This window comes from Eleutherodactylus coqui, chromosome 1, assembly GCF_035609145.1.
Source record: "Eleutherodactylus coqui strain aEleCoq1 chromosome 1, aEleCoq1.hap1, whole genome shotgun sequence".
In the NCBI taxonomy this organism is placed as follows: domain Eukaryota; kingdom Metazoa; phylum Chordata; class Amphibia; order Anura; family Eleutherodactylidae; genus Eleutherodactylus; species Eleutherodactylus coqui.
In genome coordinates, this window is record NC_089837.1 from 379,874,064 (window position 1) to 379,892,002 (window position 17,939).

At 44.2% G+C, this 17,939-nt stretch overlaps 1 protein-coding gene across 1 annotated transcript; it reads right to left on the bottom strand.

The window, feature by feature from the left end:
* Positions 1–2,178: 2,178 nt before the first annotated feature.
* On the bottom strand, positions 2,179–17,763 carry PIGT (phosphatidylinositol glycan anchor biosynthesis class T). Its single transcript, XM_066578980.1, has 12 exons — positions 17,559–17,763; positions 15,268–15,445; positions 14,817–14,944; positions 13,556–13,656; positions 12,792–12,878; positions 11,897–11,984; positions 11,004–11,098; positions 8,937–9,105; positions 7,990–8,190; positions 7,410–7,575; positions 6,069–6,152; positions 2,179–3,567 (listed from the first exon to the last, which is right to left on the bottom strand). Exons 1-12 carry the CDS (start codon positions 17,737–17,739, stop codon positions 3,315–3,317), a joined length of 1,731 nt encoding a protein of 576 aa, XP_066435077.1. The 5' UTR covers positions 17,740–17,763; the 3' UTR covers positions 2,179–3,314.
* Positions 17,764–17,939: the final 176 nt, after the last annotated feature.

The window sequence follows — 17,939 nt, forward strand, 5'->3', positions numbered from 1 at the left end:
GATATTGCACTCTTAAATTTGCGATTTTAAGTAGAAGCGAAATGTGTTTTTGCTTAAAAACAACACATTACATCTATGTACAGTACTTGTGATTTTCACATGTATGAAAAAATGAATGCTTTCAATCGTTTAAGTGGTACAGGTGTTACTTGTATGCCCACAATGTGATTGTTCTCAGCAAGAGAAACGACGTAGTCTTGTAGATATGATACCTTTTAATGGCTAACAAAAATACATGATGTAATAATAGCGAGCTTTCGTACCAACGCAGGGTACTTCTTCAGGCTTATGGATTGGATCTGAAGAGGCATGCATATTTATACACACTTATAACATACATACTTATGACAAGGCACAGATATGGATGTGATTGGTTCGCACTTAAAAGGAATTCTGCAAACCAGAAAACAAACTTTTTTTGTCTAGGCACTGATAGCGGAGTGAAAGTTTTATGGTCTCTAAATTACTGTTGGAGGGGGGGAAAAAGGTCAACAGGCTCGAATTGTTATAAGAGATACAAACATTTTTAGCTAAATACTGATAAGGGAGTGAAAGTTTATGGGCCCTGAATTACTGTTGATGGGGGTCTTATCTGTGTCGTAATCTTGTAGATATGATACCCACCACACGGCATGGGACTTGATTTTTTAAAAGATCATATAGAAAATGGGCGATTCTTTAGGCCTCTTTCACAGGTGTGACACAGATATCGCCGCAAGAAAATCACAGTGATATCACATTACCCAACAGCCACTGTCCAGCTCCGCCACACGTCTCCTCTGTATCTCCAGCACTTGTTTGAAGTCCTCCGGCAGAGCTTCCTGGTCAGGAGTTTGAAAAACCCCGCCTCCAGGAAGCACTGTCTCCAATTGGTTATCAAGCGCTAGCTTTTATTGGCTGAGCTGCAGCGCTAGAGAACCAATTACGGCCATTCAATAATTTTTATTAAAAATCTTCAAACGCCCGACCAAGAAGCTCTGCCAGAGGACTTCAAACAAGTGCTGGAGATACAAAGGAGACGTGCTGCGCCTCTAGGTGATGTATTGTTTTTTGTTTTCTTTCATGCAGCTATGGCTTACTTTAGGGGAAATCATAAAGTAAGGTTCATTGACTCAATACGTGCCATTTACATGCACAAATGCGAAAGAAAATTATGCTGCATGCATGTGAAAGTTACGCTTATGTGAACCAACCCATTGAAATCAATGGGTTCTATTCTCTACTTTATTGTGCGCGCGTTTATGTGACACAGGCCTTAGGGTAGAGTCACAGTAGGATTTTCGCCTCTAAAAATCATAGCAAAATCTGCAACTTTGTGTCTGTTAGGCCCAATGTCCACAGGTGGATTTGATTTGCAGAAGATTCGCAATTCAAGCTGCCCAAAGGGAAACATGGGCGTTCACACCTCAATTAAAACATTTGTTTTCTGGATTCCGCATGTGGAAAACAAAATCGCAGCATGCTCCACTTTAGTGCAGATTCTGTGTGAACAGCTTCCATTGAAGTCAATGGAAGCTGTCCGATCCGCAGCTGACACTGCAGACAGGCCGCGGATTCCGCGGGAAAAATAAACTGCACTGCGCATGTGCACCAGCCAGTACTTTGCCTTTGCTGACAGGGTCGGACTCTGTGGGCTCTCGCATGCAGAATCCGACCCACCCGTAGACACGAGGCCTAAATGGGCAAAAATCTGCATGCAGAATTCCAAAGTGTATAATCATGTCAGAAGAACCAGGTATCATTACCCACGTCTGCCAAACAGTTTTCATGCTACATGGGCTACACAGTGTATATTATACCCACCCCAATAGTCATGTATAGATAATAGAACCACAGACATCTTCGGTTCGTGTATTCTATGGACAGCACACTGTAATAATATGTATAAGGCTAATGGCAGAGTGAAGAACAGAGAACTGCTGCAAGTCCTGAGAATGGGTCACGGAACATGAAGGGTCTGTGGACATTACACAGCAGACCAATGGGAGCTGCACCCGGAGTACAACAGGCATAAGTGGTACAAAAACTAACTGTGTACAGGAGGCCTGAAGAGGACATCACAGAAGTTCCGGACATAACTACACCCAAGTTGCACTCACGGTGTGTGCCAAGTCTTGTCTTCTCCTGGGTCAGAGGTGTTGGATGTGTGCAAAGATCAAATAATGCTGGAGAAAGGGATTTTTTTAAGTTAAATTTTTTATTTACAAAATCCTGTTACCGGATCCCAGGCACAGACATCGTATATCATGGACATTAAAGGGAAGATCATGGTGACAGTCCGTTATATGTAAACGACCATATGGTGCATCTAGGAACCCAAGTGTGACGTGTTCCTTAAAGTATGTAATACAAGTCCCATCACCTTTTTAAATTCCCTATAAAGGGGTTTTCAGAGTTCCTTTCTCTAAATGGTTTAGGGCCCCTCATGCCCAAAACTATATAGAAGTAACATACTTGACGTGGCACCAGACTGCCAACTGGTAGCCACAGCATCTGACAAGAGACACCACCCGGCCAGAAGGCCTTGTGATGTCCCATAAGCCTATCACGTGGGCTTTTGATAAAGAAGCCCCCTGAAGGTTTACAGGACATCACTAGTTATGTCCCTATCAGGCCTTCTACTGGCTGCAGCGGTCACGTGGGTAAACAAACCACATGATTACGTCTTCCGATGTAAACAGAAGACTGGAGCACGAGGAGAGTATATTTATTTATTTATTTTTTTATTCACAGTGCATCTTCCCCCACTGCCACCACATATTCAGACAACCCCTTTAAATAGGAAAAAAAAAAAAAAACTAAATCTGGGTGCGGTAGGTCATTGTTTTAAATAGATTTTTCCAATGACTATTCATAAATTGGTTATCGGACATTACAGTATGTAAGAACACATCAACAGCCAGGATCCACCATCATGGTGTTCAGTGATGTGCTCGAACCCGTCAGTGCTTCCTGGAGATTTCCCTAAATGCAGAAACTCCTGTATTGTTTCTTTGGAAGCATCTGCCATCTCACAAGCATTGTGTCAGACGTGTGGAAACTACAAGCTGAAAAGTTCTATGACCGAAAAAGTTTGAGCACATTACCAAACTCCTTCCTTCAAGATATTAATGGTGCTCTTCACTCATGGATCCAACCCTGTTAAATAAATACCATGACACTTCCCAACGGTAATCATCATTCCACATTCCTTATTGAACACCTCCAAGAGTTACAGAGAACGATGGGTGTCATGTGACGGGCGGTTCGGTAGAAACAGACCAAAAGATGACTGAAGAAACAAAACTGTCTTTTTATCAAGCTCCATTCTATTATCATAGAGGTGCGACACCCCGTAATCTGCGAATGATATTGGCGATTATCTTGGCCAGTCCACCTTTCTTGTTGTCCTCCACTTGGAAAGTCCTTGTAAGAAGGTTGTAAAAAGAGCCGTAGCCCACGGCCACCACAGTGCAGGTCAGACAGATGACATTATAGGGCATGCTGAAGTCCGGCGTTGGAAGGTTCACGAGTAAGGGCTCTGTGTACAGCCGCATAAAGTAACTGGAACCGTCTGAGGATGGGAACCTGGGGGAGAGAGAAACGGACGGTAAGAGCAGGAAGTTCTACGGAATGTAGACATGAATACACAGTTATTGTAGCCACCTACGCCATGTTCACATGGGCAGTTCTCTCGCCTTCCGACTTTTATTATTCTACTGTTATAAGAGCAAAACAATGAAATGACAGCCGGCAAGGATAGGTTATATGCCAGACCACAACGGTGCCTGACGAATTTACTAAAAGGGGTCCATCAGGTTTCCAGCATTTTCTATGGACTCTCTGACACTGATGTGTATGAGGCCCAAGAAATGTTACCACCTGACAACAGAATAAAACAAAAAGGAGCAATACCTTACCGTTTTCCCAGCTCCAGCGATTTCATGCCAGCATGGCAGCTGCAGCAATGACCACAGCGCAGTTGATACATCACTGCTGCATCAATGTTTGGACACATGACATCAGTGGTCATGCGTCCAAACATCATTGCTGGAGCTGGGTGAAAAAGAGGCCAGCAGTGAGCCAGGGAAGCGTTGGCATGGGACTGGTAGGGTATTGCTATACCACTGAATGGCTGCGATTGGTGCATCCAGTGCTGGCTGCGATTGGCTGAGCAGGCTGTCACTCAGCCAATCAGAGCAATCTCTTGCTGTAGGCGGGGTCCTCAAACCCCGTCACTAGCAAAAGATCCTCTGCCGGCTTGACAAGTGCCCGGCAGCTGGCCCAGAACTATAGAGAACACTGGCATAGACCCTGACGGCACCTGTAAGGAGAGTATTGATTTTTTTCCCAGCATCCTTGGCTGCATTTTCAGCTGTGCTGAAAATGCATCCAAAATGCTGGCATAATGCATGCCAGCGCTGCTGAAACCGCAGTAAGCTCAGTGTTGAAAAACGCTGCATTTCTGCAAACGCCTGTGTGAGGAAGGCCTAAATGGAGGACCTGCTTGCAATCCACTGATAACCCGTGACACGGCATCCAGCTTACACAAAAAGGTGGCATTACATAGTGGCACCACATGGTTTTCCAGAGTAGGCGCTCCTCTTTACAAAGGCTCTCCATTTAAGGGAATAGTTGGGAATGCAGGACAGGGAACCCCGACAAAGCCTATCCATATGTCCTAACCCTACTAAACAGCTCATTTTAATTAGCATTACATGTATTTATATAGTTCTTTTCTTTCACACAACTTGCTTCCTTTCCATAAATTTATAGTTGTAATCACAGCCTTCTGTTAGAAAGCAGGAGAATAAGTTTAAACTTGTGAATTCTATCATTCACTTGTTTTATTCAGGTTTTTGTATTTGGCATACTTTATATAGTACTTTTTACCAAAATCAAGCCCTTAGTAGAAGTTGTCATTTTGCTGCAAAACTCAGCATAAACCTACATCTCAGGCAGATATGTAATGATTACAGTTGTGGTGTGATTAGATGACCGGTCTTGTCACCTGAGGCCTTAGAAGGGGTTCCACGCTTGGCCAATAAAAAGCTCTCAGAGGCTACTAGTGTGTAGTAGACATCTTTATCCCCTTGTGTAGAGCTTGTTGACCACTCAACATGACTGATGCAATGGAAGAGATTTTGCCCCGTTAATAGTTTGAGAGGGGCATTATTGGAATGCGAGAAGCTGGATGGTTGTATCGACGAATTGCCCGCCACCTGGGCCGTTCTGACCAGACTGTTAGGAAGTGCTGGGACCAGTGGATGGTTGAGGGCATACACAAGTCGACTGGGCCTAGACCACCAGTAGAGAGGATTATCTGATTGTCTGACAAGCACAAGCAGCTTCAACTGTTTCGTTGACCGCCATCCATAGAAAGGTGCCATCATCGTTACAGACCCCTGTGTCTGTTGGAACCATTTCCAGGATCTTACCTGAAAGACATTTGGCCTCACAGCGCCCATTACATGTACTGACTTGTCACACATACCATTTGCAGTGGTGTCATGTACAATGAAACTGGAACTACTACAGAGTGGAACCAGGTTGTCTCCAGCAACGAATCCAGGTTTAGTTTGGGAGTTTGGGTACGGATGGTAGCTGTCTTCATGTTTGAAGACCTCAGGGTAAAATCCTGCCTTTGCTGTGGAGCCACATTTCTGGTGTGATGGTCTGAGGTGCTATTGTATACAACAGTTGGGTCACCCCTAGTAGTGACACGAGGGACAATGACAGCTCAGCGATATGTTCAGGACATCCTGCAGCCACATGTGTTCCTCTCATGGCGGCTTCCAAGTGGCATTTTCCAGCAGGATAATGCTCGGCCGCACACACAAGGGGGTCACAGAAATGTGTCCACAACATTGTCACACTTCCATGGCTTCCAGGTCACCATATTTATTGCCAATAGAACTTGTATGGGTCTATCTGGGACGCCAACAACTTCTTCAAGGGGCTGGATTTTTTTTCTATAATCAGTATAATATCCACCATTGAATCTCCTCCCACTGAACATGTAGTTTGACTTCTGACAACTGGCATCATTCCTCAAATTAAACAGCAGGAGTATAGATAGTAACACTTACAATGTGGAGAACAGTGGGCTTGCTTCCAGTTCATCAGTCTTCACATTCCTTACACTGGGGATTAGGACACTCAGTACTGAAGGACTAGACAAGACATGATAGAATATAAGGTGTGCTCATTTACATAACTCAATCATAGCATACAACTACGAAGAGTGACGTATAGTTTACATGTGTCAAGATCTCAGGTTCTTCAACTTGTACAACCAACAGGTAAAAGGGAGGGATCTAAAAGCAAAAATTCTATTTTTTCATGGAACTATGTTTTGGGCACAAGCTGCAAAATGTTATTGGTACCATTTAGGGTTTGCAGATGACCTTTTGATTGCTTTTTATTCCATTTTTTGGGGTATGATTAGCAAAAAGAAAAAAAAAAAAAAAGAAAAAAAATTCCAAAAGATTAAGACATCTTAACTACATTCTGCAGATCAATATTATTACAGTGATGCTACATTTATATGCTTTGTTTTTCTTTTTACTACTTTTTCACACTAAATACACTTTTTTAAAGAAATAAAATTGAATTTGCATCGCTGCATTTAAAGACCCATAACGTTTTCTATTTTTCCCACCAATGGTGTTATGTGCGGTCTTGTTAGTTTTCATTGGTATAATTTTGGAATCCGTGACACTTTATTGCATTTTTTCAGGGAGGTGGAAGGACAAAAATTACCAATTCTAGCATTTTTCTTTTAAATGATTTTTTATGCCATTCACCAAGTGGGATAAATAATCAATAGTCATTGTTCGGATTTTTATGAGTGTGGCGATACCCATTATGTGTTTTTTTAAATTCGTTTAAAAAGTTTCTTTTTTTAAGTTAAACTTTGAGCTTTTTTTCCATATACTACTTTTTAGTCCCTCATGGGACTTGAAGATGTGATCATTCAATCTCTAGCATAGTACATTGCATTACTTATGTATTGCAATGTACTACGCTTATGACAGCAGTCTATTGAACTCTGCTGGAAGCAAGGTCCAATAGGCTGAGTTACGAAGCAGACACAGAGACCTATGTCAGGCTTCTGGCTGCCATGAGAACCCATTTGCACCTCGCAACTGCATCACAGGGTGGCAGTGGGAGCTCCCTCCTCTGGAAGGGATTAAATAGTCAGGAATAGAGATTTCTCTACTAGCTGAACCCAGCTCCTGTACAGCCATAAAAGGCATATGTGCAAGTTTGAAGCCTATTAGCGATTGCCGTAAAAAGGCATACTGGCATTCACTAAGAGTTTAATATTGAGTGAAGAAAAATATTGGAGTAAACTAAAAAAAAATAAATCAATCAAAAAATGGAAAAACAAATTTCCCCCCATAAGAATAAGTGTGCAGGTACTTCACCTGATATAGAACCCATGATTAGGGTCAGGAGGGTACTCTGTCCACTTCAGCAATGCCCTCTCAAACTCGATGCTGATCTTAGTGATTGAATTAGGAGGCAATTGGATTAACATCTCTAAGAGATGGGGGCGCTGGCGATCCTTGGCTGGCATGTAGTGGATATAACCTAAAAAGACAAGAAATAAAAAAAATAAGGACAAATGAACACTCAGAGGTTGGTTGAACACAATGACAGGATGCAATGCAATTGGCAGCCAATATCAATAGAAACCAAAGATCAGCCAAGTCCCCCATCTCCTTGGTTCCCACTCAAAATAGCGGCTCAAATCCTTATTCCTACATGTTATTCAAATCAAAGATTCTATATTCAGCTCATAATTGTAGTGAGAGAGTTAAAAATATCTGCCCATGACAAAATTCACAAAAAAAGGTCCTTAATATGGTGCAGCAGCTTATTAGAAGTGCAACTGCTCATCTTCTCACACAACTGAGTCTAGTTTGCCATTGCAAAGAGAGGACTCTCATATATGAGTGCAGCTGGTTTAATTCGAACAGGTCTCCCAGCCTCTGGCACACTTACTTGGTTTGTTGTCTTTGCCCTTGGTCATTATCGTCAGCGTGTGGATGTACAGGCGGAGGTACCAGGGAACAGTCTCCAGAAACATGACAGGAAAGGCTCTGTATGGATGGTTGTTATAGATCATGGTATTAATCACCCCGGTCTGAAGACCGTAGCCACTAACATAACGTTCAGCGTGGAAGACAGGAGGCTGTGGCGGACCTAGCAGAGACACACAAAGACCTAGTAGTTATTATGGATATAGTTTAAGTAAGTGGTAAAAAGCAAAATACACAACTAGCAATGCAAATATATTTTCCAAATAAGATCTATCTGGATATTACGATCATACGCTACTTGAGGTCTCCTACTTGGAAAAGCTTTAAAACAGATAGTGGGATGTTTCTCAGTACGATCATAAGATGCAACATTTTAAGTCTTAGTGGCAAAAATTAAACTAATTTTATTAAAATAGTGCAAGAGGCATGATAAATTTGCTGTAACATGCTGGACACATTTACTTTGCTGAAGCCACCTTAAAAGGGAATAAGCTAAGCCAATGGGCTGAAAGTAGGTGACCCAATGAGTCCTGGGATGCAAGTTTAATACTTGCCTCTCCGGTCATTCCCTCGGTGCATGCACTGAAAGCAAGTGCTGAATGCATTGAATAGCGCTGCTAAATAGTCCACCCATTATAGAAGTCCCACAATTGGGGAACCCGATAGCCAGACCCTTGTCTGGTACAGTGAATGACTGAAGGATTCGCGAATGCAACGCCGAACGAAATAGCAAATGATTAATATGCTTCTATAAACAGGCTGTACAAGCGAATGAGCAAGCGGTCATCGAACAATTTATCGACTGTGTAAAAGGAGCCTTAGAGAAGCAGGATCAGCAGGAGATTCCTGGAGTGGCTGAATTCTCAGACAACAATGCCAACTGTGTTCCTGACATCTTTCCGCTCTCACCTGAATCAGATCCTCCTTTCCACTTTAGCCCAACATTCAAGTTTCTCGAGGTGTTGAAAAGCTCTGGTTCTAGGAGGTCATACAACATGTACTCCCTCTGATCTCCATGGACAGGAACCTTGACGTCCAGAGCCGATGATGGTGTGACTTCAAACATGTCAATCTCCTTCTATAAAAAGGCAGAGAATGTCCTGTTAGTATTACAGTTGCAATCAAAATTGATCAATCCCTATTGTAAATTTATTTTTTACAAATTCTGTAAATAAACCTAACTAGTACAATTTAAATAGTTTTTACAGGCGGTTACATCATTGGCTGTTTCAAACAAGAAATCATTCAATTGTTCCCATTTACAGCCTAAGTGATTGAAGAACAGCTGAGTGATTGGTGTTTAAATTGAGCGGTTAGCGACCGAGCCAACAATGATTTTTATGACTGCATAAAATTAACGCTGAACAAAAAGTGATCAATTTATCATTCGTTGGTTGATTGTTGGCGGTGTTTACACTGAACAATCGTTCATTGTCGATCATTTACCATTCAAAAAAATAGCTCAATCGTTCTGTAAAAGAGCCTCAGTTTTAACACAGAATGACACTTAACGGCTACTGCAATCTCAGAATTATTCAGCCCTCTGAATAGAATTCGATTGTGTGCAGGGCAAGATAGATTCAATCACAAACTTAGCAGTGTGGTTAAAGCTGCCTGTCCACGGGCGTTGCCATATCCCGCGGCGGAGATCCCGCCTCCCAGGAGCAGGAGCCAGCTGGCAGATCTCCGCGGTGAGCCTGACAGATAGGCTCACCGCGGAAATTCGCAGCATGCTGCTATTTGCCGGCCACTAGCGGAGAATCGCTATGATTCTCCGCTCGTGGTCAGGGGGCCGGCGCTTTTAATACCAACGCTATGGAAAGCGTTCACTGCATTCCCCACAAATAGATCACCACCGCGGAGAACACAGTGAAAATCCGCCCATGGAGAGGAGCCCTAACTCTCATAACGGCTGGCTGCCTCTCATCTCTTTCCTCAGAATTCCATTTTCTCTCCTGACTGACAGACATTATGGCCAATAATATAGTCCCTAGTAGGGGCAACCCACCATTTAATTCCATTACTCAGTCTGGTCCATGGATTCTGGACAGCTGTGAAGAGGTGATCATAGCAGATATGTCTTTATAGCATAATCCATGTCTTCCCCACTTGGCCTCCCATTAGGCAGCGCCCTTCTGCAAGTCATGTGGGGGTTCTTTTTCTAGCAGATTGCTATCCATATAGCAATAGGTGTTCATTTTATGATCTTTAGAATGGTTTTATGATCCCAAGAACAAGTTTTCATAGGTTTCTCCAAATGTGTCAATTTCCCCCCTTACACAGACCTATATCTAGGTATCACTTATTAGGAGTTTTCATATTACAAGGCTCTCATCATTTAGTTTCTGCCATATACATGCACCTTTCAATGTCAGCTTATGACTGACATCTTTGACTACATTCAACTTATTATGTACCATTTACATTGATCTCATTGTAGCTTGTTAATACTGTGTACAATAAAAGTTGAATGAGGCCATGGTTGTATTGGGTCCGATATTGTGTGACCAAATATAATTCTATAGCCAGAACTCCAAGTGATGTAATGCAGTGGAGAGCCCAACACAGAGGTTGTCCAGTTAAGAAAACCCACTGTCATACCCCCCTATTTAAGAATTCTCATCCTAATCTCTAGGCCAGAGGGAAGAGTGGTTATAACAATATTGTTGCATTACAACACTACAACCCACTGATATGAATGCTGCAAAGTAATTGTATTCCTACATAACGGTTTCCCAACACACAATAATTGCTAGGGGTTCTAAGAGGGGGACATTATGTGATCAGATTTTTGTCAATAGACCATCCTAACGAGTAGGGGTTGTTCATAGTGCAAAACTTCTTTAAGAACTTTAGTTCAATGTACCTCAAATATCAATACTGTGTCACGCAAGATTGTGTTTCCTACTTTTAGTGCAGTTTGGAGAATGAAAGCTGAACTCGACCCCAATGTTACATGTTTAAGCAGATACGTACCTGGTCATATCCAGAGTCCACATAGATTTTGCTTTGAGCTGCCAAAGGACAAGGCTCAGTTACTGTTCGGGCAAACATCTTAAAGAGAGACCAATCTGTAAAAAAAAAAAAAAAAAAAAAAAAAAGGGGGGGGGGGGGGGAATAGCAATTAAATAATTGAACGCAAGCCTTGAGGCGGGTTTGTGTTGGTACATAGAGAGAGGGAGCATTCATTGAAATTAAAAGCTATGCAGGGGAAACGTAAGACCACAATAAACCCTGAATGTTACAAGGAACATGAATAGAGATGAGCGAGCACACTCGGATAAGTCAGTTACTCGAGCGAGTCTCGCTCTTCTCGAGTAACTGCATTGTCCGAGCGAGCTCGGGGGTGGGGTGCGGGGGGATAGTGCGGGAGAGGGAGATCGATCTCTCTCTCTCTCCACGCTTAACCCCCACCCCGCACGCTCGGACAAGAATGCAGTTACTCGAGAAGAGCGAAGCTCGCTCGAGTAACTGACTTATCCGAGCGTGCTAGCTCATCTCTAAACATGAACGTTTAGGGCAGATAGTTTGTTATGGTCTTGCTCTTCATACTCTTCTACTACTACATAGGTGATTGCTGACTAATAATATGTAGAACATATTCATGGCTTAGTGCCCATTAAAGTTGCAATACACCTTAGATGGCAGTCTCCTGAATGACAGCTATTCCATCCAACCCTCTCCATTATTAATGGGGAGAGGGAAATGAGCATCTGCTAGGCACCTCAGGCAGTGGCTTATCTCCCATCAGAAATTTGATTAGTGTACGTTGAAATCAACATTGTCCGATTCTGCCGAAGTCAATAGGTTTGGCGGACATTTATCTAATGTGCATTGACACCGTTAGTCACAATAAGCAGTTTATGTACCTCTTTTCCCCAGTCCGTTGGTATACATGTCAAACACCACAGTTAAGGTTTGCCTCAACTCCCAGGACACAGCCGAGCAACTTGCATCCTGAAAATAATAATTATGAGAATTTTCTCCATGCCGACGTCAGTCATCAACAAGAAAAACAGAAACTACATATATAAAATTGGCATAGTTTGAGTAAAACACTAAACATCCAACAAATCACACAGGTTAAAGCTAAAAAAAAAAAGCCATAGTAATATTCAAGAAATAAAGATTACCACCATTACAGTTCTATTACTAAAACGCTCCTTTTTTAGGGCCTATTCAGACGACCGTATATCGGTTGGGATTTCACGCCCGGCCGATATACGGTGTCCCTCTCTGCAGAGGGAAGAGGCTGGAAGAGAAGCCCCCCCCCTCCCCCCCACTATTTGCAATGGGAGGGGGCGGTGCACTGTTCCCGGCTCTTCCTGCCTCCTCCCCCTGAAGAGAGGGACACAGTATATCGGTCGGGCGTTAAAACCCAGCCGATATACGGTCGTCTGAAGCCGCCCTTAGAGTGATCACCCTAATTTCCAGGAATGGAATACTAAGGAGGATGAAGGGATAGAAAGAAAATAGTGGTAACCTTTGGCTCCGCCCCTAGGAATATTAAGATGTCTAAACCATTCCAACATTGATCCAATGCAGAGCTATTTCAGAGCAGAGCGTATTTATAGTAATTTGGGAGCCTTATGGTGTATTGACATTCCTGATTACAAGTTATATATTATCGACTCCCATTTGTGGCATTTGGTCAGTATTGATAGAAGGAGTAGTGTCAGATATCAGATTGCAGAACTGAAATTTTACCATAAGTGCCAAATTACTGGTGAAGACAAAATGGTTTGTCTGCTGTATATCACTTACCCTACACACCGGGCGGATGTGCACAGACTGGGAGTGGTAGCTGCTGTAATACAGACGTTCTGCCTCTAACAGAGAAGCCAGGCCAACCTGCAGAGAGAAAAACATGGAACTAATACTCTGCAACCCATTATATTAATATCATCTATCATCCAGCCCGGGCTCTCCGCTCTGCTAACGAAACCAGACTGAGCGCCCCTTTAATTCGAACTTCTCATTCCCGCCTCCAAGACTTCTCCAGAGCAGCACCTGTCCTCTGGAACGCACTACCAAAGGCTACCCGGGCAATCCAGGACTCGCAGAACTTCAGGCGTGCTCTAAAAACGCACCTCTTCAGGGAGGCATACCGCATTCCCTAAACAAACTCCTCTGTAGTCCCCCCCGATAACATGCTCCCTGACCTACTGACTGCAATCCCTGCTAGCCATCTTAAACCGCTCCTGCAGTCATACTGTTTCTGCCGTCACATGGCTAAATGTCTGACCATTGTCTGTGTATAGAATCCCTCACTCTCCACCCCGCCATACCGTGCACACTGCCAGCCCCTTTACCTTCTGTATCACCCCATTACTTGTAGTATGTAAGCTCGTTGGAGCAGGACCCTCACCCCCATTGTTTCCATCAATTGATTACTATGTAACCGTGGTTCTGTAATGTTTGTACTTTTGTCTTTCTGTATCCCCCGTCTATGTAAGCGCTGCGGAATATGATGGCACTATACAAATAAACATTATCATCTATCTATCTATCTATCTATCTGTAGTTACCTTGGAACCACAAGGAAGCAGCTTCTTCCATGGGGTGAGATTTTCAGTGCACACGATCTCTCTGGGTAATGTGGCATATCTCAAGAGGTGGTGATCCGTGACTGCAGAATAAGAAGAGGATTAATCTACATTTACACCTAGACTGCACAGTATTTACTGTGATGGAATTACTCCCCTTCCCCCCCATACTCTGAATACACATCTAAATACTTTTCCCCATCAATGATTGGCTGCGATTGCTGCTCGAGCGCCGCGGCTCAGCCAATCACAACCAGCACTTCCTGGAGGCGGGGTTTAAAACAAAACAAAAAAACTCCTGACCAGGAAGCGCTTAGGGAAAACTACAAGCAAGTCTGCCGGGGACCTGAGGAGACGTGTGGCGGAGCCTAACACCACCACTTAGGTGAAATTTTATATATATTTATTACACACACACACACACACTTTTTTATGCTGCCAGGGCTTATTTTAGGTCTTTTACAGTAGGATTTCCTACTGTAAAAGTTGCATCACAGAAAAACCGTGTTTTTGTGTGATGTGATGCAACACATGGGCTATAAAGGAAACATTTAGCAACCTGCAATTTTTTGTCTCTATCGCAATGTAGCAGGTTACAAAACATCAGTAATGTGAAGGAACCCATTGGAAAGCATGGGCTTCACATACACACGATTTGTAGCATTGTGGCAACGCGAGAAAGCCACGCGATTGTCGCCCATGTGAAACCGGCCTTAAGGAGGACCTGTCACCAACTATGAGCATCGTAAACTAAATTATGGTGCTCATAGGGCAAGTTCCCTGGAACCTGGGGAGGTATTTTCTTTTATACTTACACACCTCCCGGGGCCCACGCTGTCAGGCACGAAAAGCGGCACATGGACTGCTACTCATGGCTGGTGACAGGTTCCTTTAATGTGTATGTCTGCAATCAGACTTTTTCCTGATGGCAGATGTCAGGAATGAGAAGGATCAGGCTGTTAGATTTCCACATGTCCCATCCTTGTTTATCAGAGGAGATTATCCACCACCAGTTGTCTGGCAGCAGCTCATCCCCTCTACCTACTGAAAACACATGCCACGCAGAGTATGCACATGTATGGGGAGGTCAGAGACAACCATCTGGTGTGCGTGGCCAGCTATAGAGCTAGGTAGAGTATTTCTATAAGTAATTGTAAGGCTATATAACTGCACTCTGCCTATAATGACAAGGGATTAGTGGAGGGTCTATATACTGACAAACCGGTAATACTCATCCACTGACCATTGGCCAATCCCAGAGGCTTGAAGGACGCGGTTGGTGTCACAGTGTTAGTTGAGTCTATGAAGTTTAGTGAGGCGCAGAAGATTCCCGATAGGATGTTAGTCAGCTCCTTCCAATTTTTGTCCACACTGAAATTACAAAGGAAAGCCCATCAATAACAAGAACGCGTCCATTATATCAACGTGCAATAAGATTATTAGAGCAGAGGAACAACATACTCTGTAAGACTGAAAGGAAACAAATCAACTCTACAGAGAAACCATAAATATAAACCGTACATGAGGCTGTGGGGAAATGTAGCATTATATCAACACATGCAAATGAACGGGCAACCATGTAGATAAATATGGTTACTCCAAGTTCATAAGAGTTCCTGCTCTTGCCAATAGAGGTATGATGTCCATATGCCCCCTCTAGAGAACCCTTCTCCAGTAAGCGTCACACAACTTACTCTTTGACAGATTCCTGGAACCAGACCCACAGTTCGGCCCCCGCGGGTGCTTGCAGAAGGGGCGGCCCCCAGGATCTTGTGCGCCAGAAGCCCTGAGTGAAGGAGAGATGCAGCTCCTGGATGGAGTACTTGGAGATCACTTGGCCAAGAACCTTCGGGAACAACCTGTAGTGAGACACTAGAAAAAGGAGATCTCTTTACAAACACAAAGTGTGAGCCAGTAAGAACTTGTAACATGCCAAAGAGGAGATAAGACAGGGCATATTGTCATCATAAAAGGGGCTACCCTACCCAGGACCGCCATCTGTCAACCAGGAGGGAGAAAAAAAGTATCAAGTGTTGCCAGGTATTAAAGGCTTCTGCAGCGGGCACTGCAGAGAAAACGTACGGTGGGCAGTATTTCACAGAGAGTATATGCAAGTAGTTAATGTTCTAAAAGGGGCTTTCCAGGATTCTAATATTGAGGACCTTTCATTAGGATAAATCATAAAATCAGGGGGGTCCGCCAATCAGGACCCCCACCAATCAGCTATTTGCTCAGGGCCATGGCAGGACTCCAGAGGGTAAACAAAGTAGTCGCTAATGCAACTAGAAATTTGTAAATTCTGACAAGATTTTTCATTCTTGTTGCCACAGCCATGCTATAGTTTTAAGCAAGAGAAAAAAAAAATAGTCTGCCTACAAGACCGCCCCGACGTATTACCAAAGAGGAGCAGGAGATGTCAAGTGGGAAAAGCCCACGTACGAACGGCCATCACAAGGTTTATGTTGCCGAACCATGTATGTTTTCTTCTGAAATGCTGCGGCATCTCAGAAAAAAAAATAAATGAAAAAACAAACACGTTTTGAAGTTTGGCTCGGAAAGGAGCTCCGAGTCACAGAGGTGGTCCGTGCCAGTCGGTCCCCGCCTGCAGCATGAAGACTGATAGCCCTCTCCACTTCTGTGTATGGGAAGAGAGTCGTCACCCAGCATGCTATGGGCGGGGACAGGCCGGCACGGACCACCTCTGAGACTCGGAGGTCCTTTCAAGCCAAACTTCAAAGGGAGTTTATTCTGAAACACCACAGCATTTCAGAAGAAGACACACAGGGGGCGCTGTGCATCTCTGTCCTGGGCACGTGCTGCCCGTGGTTTGGGCAGCAAAAACCTGGTGACAGGTTCCCTTTAATATCCTTTCATAGGAGGCCATGTGGGTGTCGGTAGACACTGTGGCAAAGAGGCTTGAGATGTAAGCCTTACCCTGAAAATAAGCCCTAGCTACAAGAAAAAAAAAAACAACACACTATATCACCGAAAAGGTGCTGTTATTTCTGGCACTTCTCCCCTGAAGGTCTTCTGCCAGCCCCTTCTGGATTGGAGGATCAAAATCCCTGTCTTGAGGAAGGGCTTGCTGTGATTGGCTGAGCCACAGCGCTCATAATCCAATCAGAGCCGGAGCTTAATGAACCAATCACAGTCATTCATTAATTCTGTGATTGGTTCCTTGAGCGCTGGCTGTGAGTGGCTGAGCTGCACGCTTGGGAACCAAACAGGAGCAGAGCTTCTTGGAGGCAGGAATTTTCAAGGTTCCGACCAGGAAACTCTGCAGGAGACTTCAAGCAACTGCTGGGTAGCTTCAGGGGAGACGACAGGACCTGTGAGGTGATGTATTCCTTTCCTGCGGCTAGGGCTTAGTTTAGGGCTTTTATAGGAGGATTTCCTATGGTAAAAGATGCATTGCACACATAGAAAGGCTTCACAGGAAAACATGGACTAGAAGAAAAACTCTCAAATCGCTCGTGTGGAAAAACCCATAGGACAGCACGGGCTCCACATACATGTGATTTGTAGCATCACGAGAAAATCGCCTGCGTGGGAGCGGCCTGACATATATGTTATCTCTGTAACCATTCTGACCACAGAGTAAAGTTACTGCACTGGGTACAGCAGAATAACAGAACCCCCCCAAAATGGTGCAATTCATTTTTTCAAAGCAGGGAGGAAAAAAATAATCTCTGGTCCTGAAGGGGTTAAACAGGTCCAGGATCTCTAAATATAGTGATCATCACTGCTGCAGGATGGGGGGGGGGGGGGGGGGGGGGGCTCCTATGTCCCAGCAGAAAATCTGACAACACCGGGGTTTTAGCACATATTTTTGTAAAAAATGCACCCCCTGAGTGAGGAGAGGTGAAGTCAGCACGCTGCAGGATGCATACGAGTGCACACGAAAAGTAGTCTATACTGGACGGCAGGTTATCGAGATGACATTCTCAGCTCTGCTACATCCGTGCAGTGTCAGCTCCTCTCTCACCTCTCTGATGCCGGAGGTCGGAGTCCAGACGCGTCCGGAACTGGAAGGTGGCGGCGACATCCCCGGAGCGCAGCGGCGTGAGCAGCAGCTCTTCCCGGAAGGAGTCTGCAGGTCTCCGCTCTGAGGGGTCACCTGCTTGTACGGAGAGCAACAGAGGAAGCAGCAGCCACACCGCGGCCATGCTCAGCAGAGGGATGACACCAGGGTCATGTGACCGGTCGTGTGGGTGGGAGGGGTGACGTCATGGTCATGTGACCAGTCCTGTGTAGCAGGAGGCGGTGCTTCATACACTACTGACAGCGTGCAGCATGTAGCAGTGCTGTAATGTGCGTGCAGTGGAGCAGTCTATGGAAGGAGCCATGTGTGGTGGTGTGCATACAG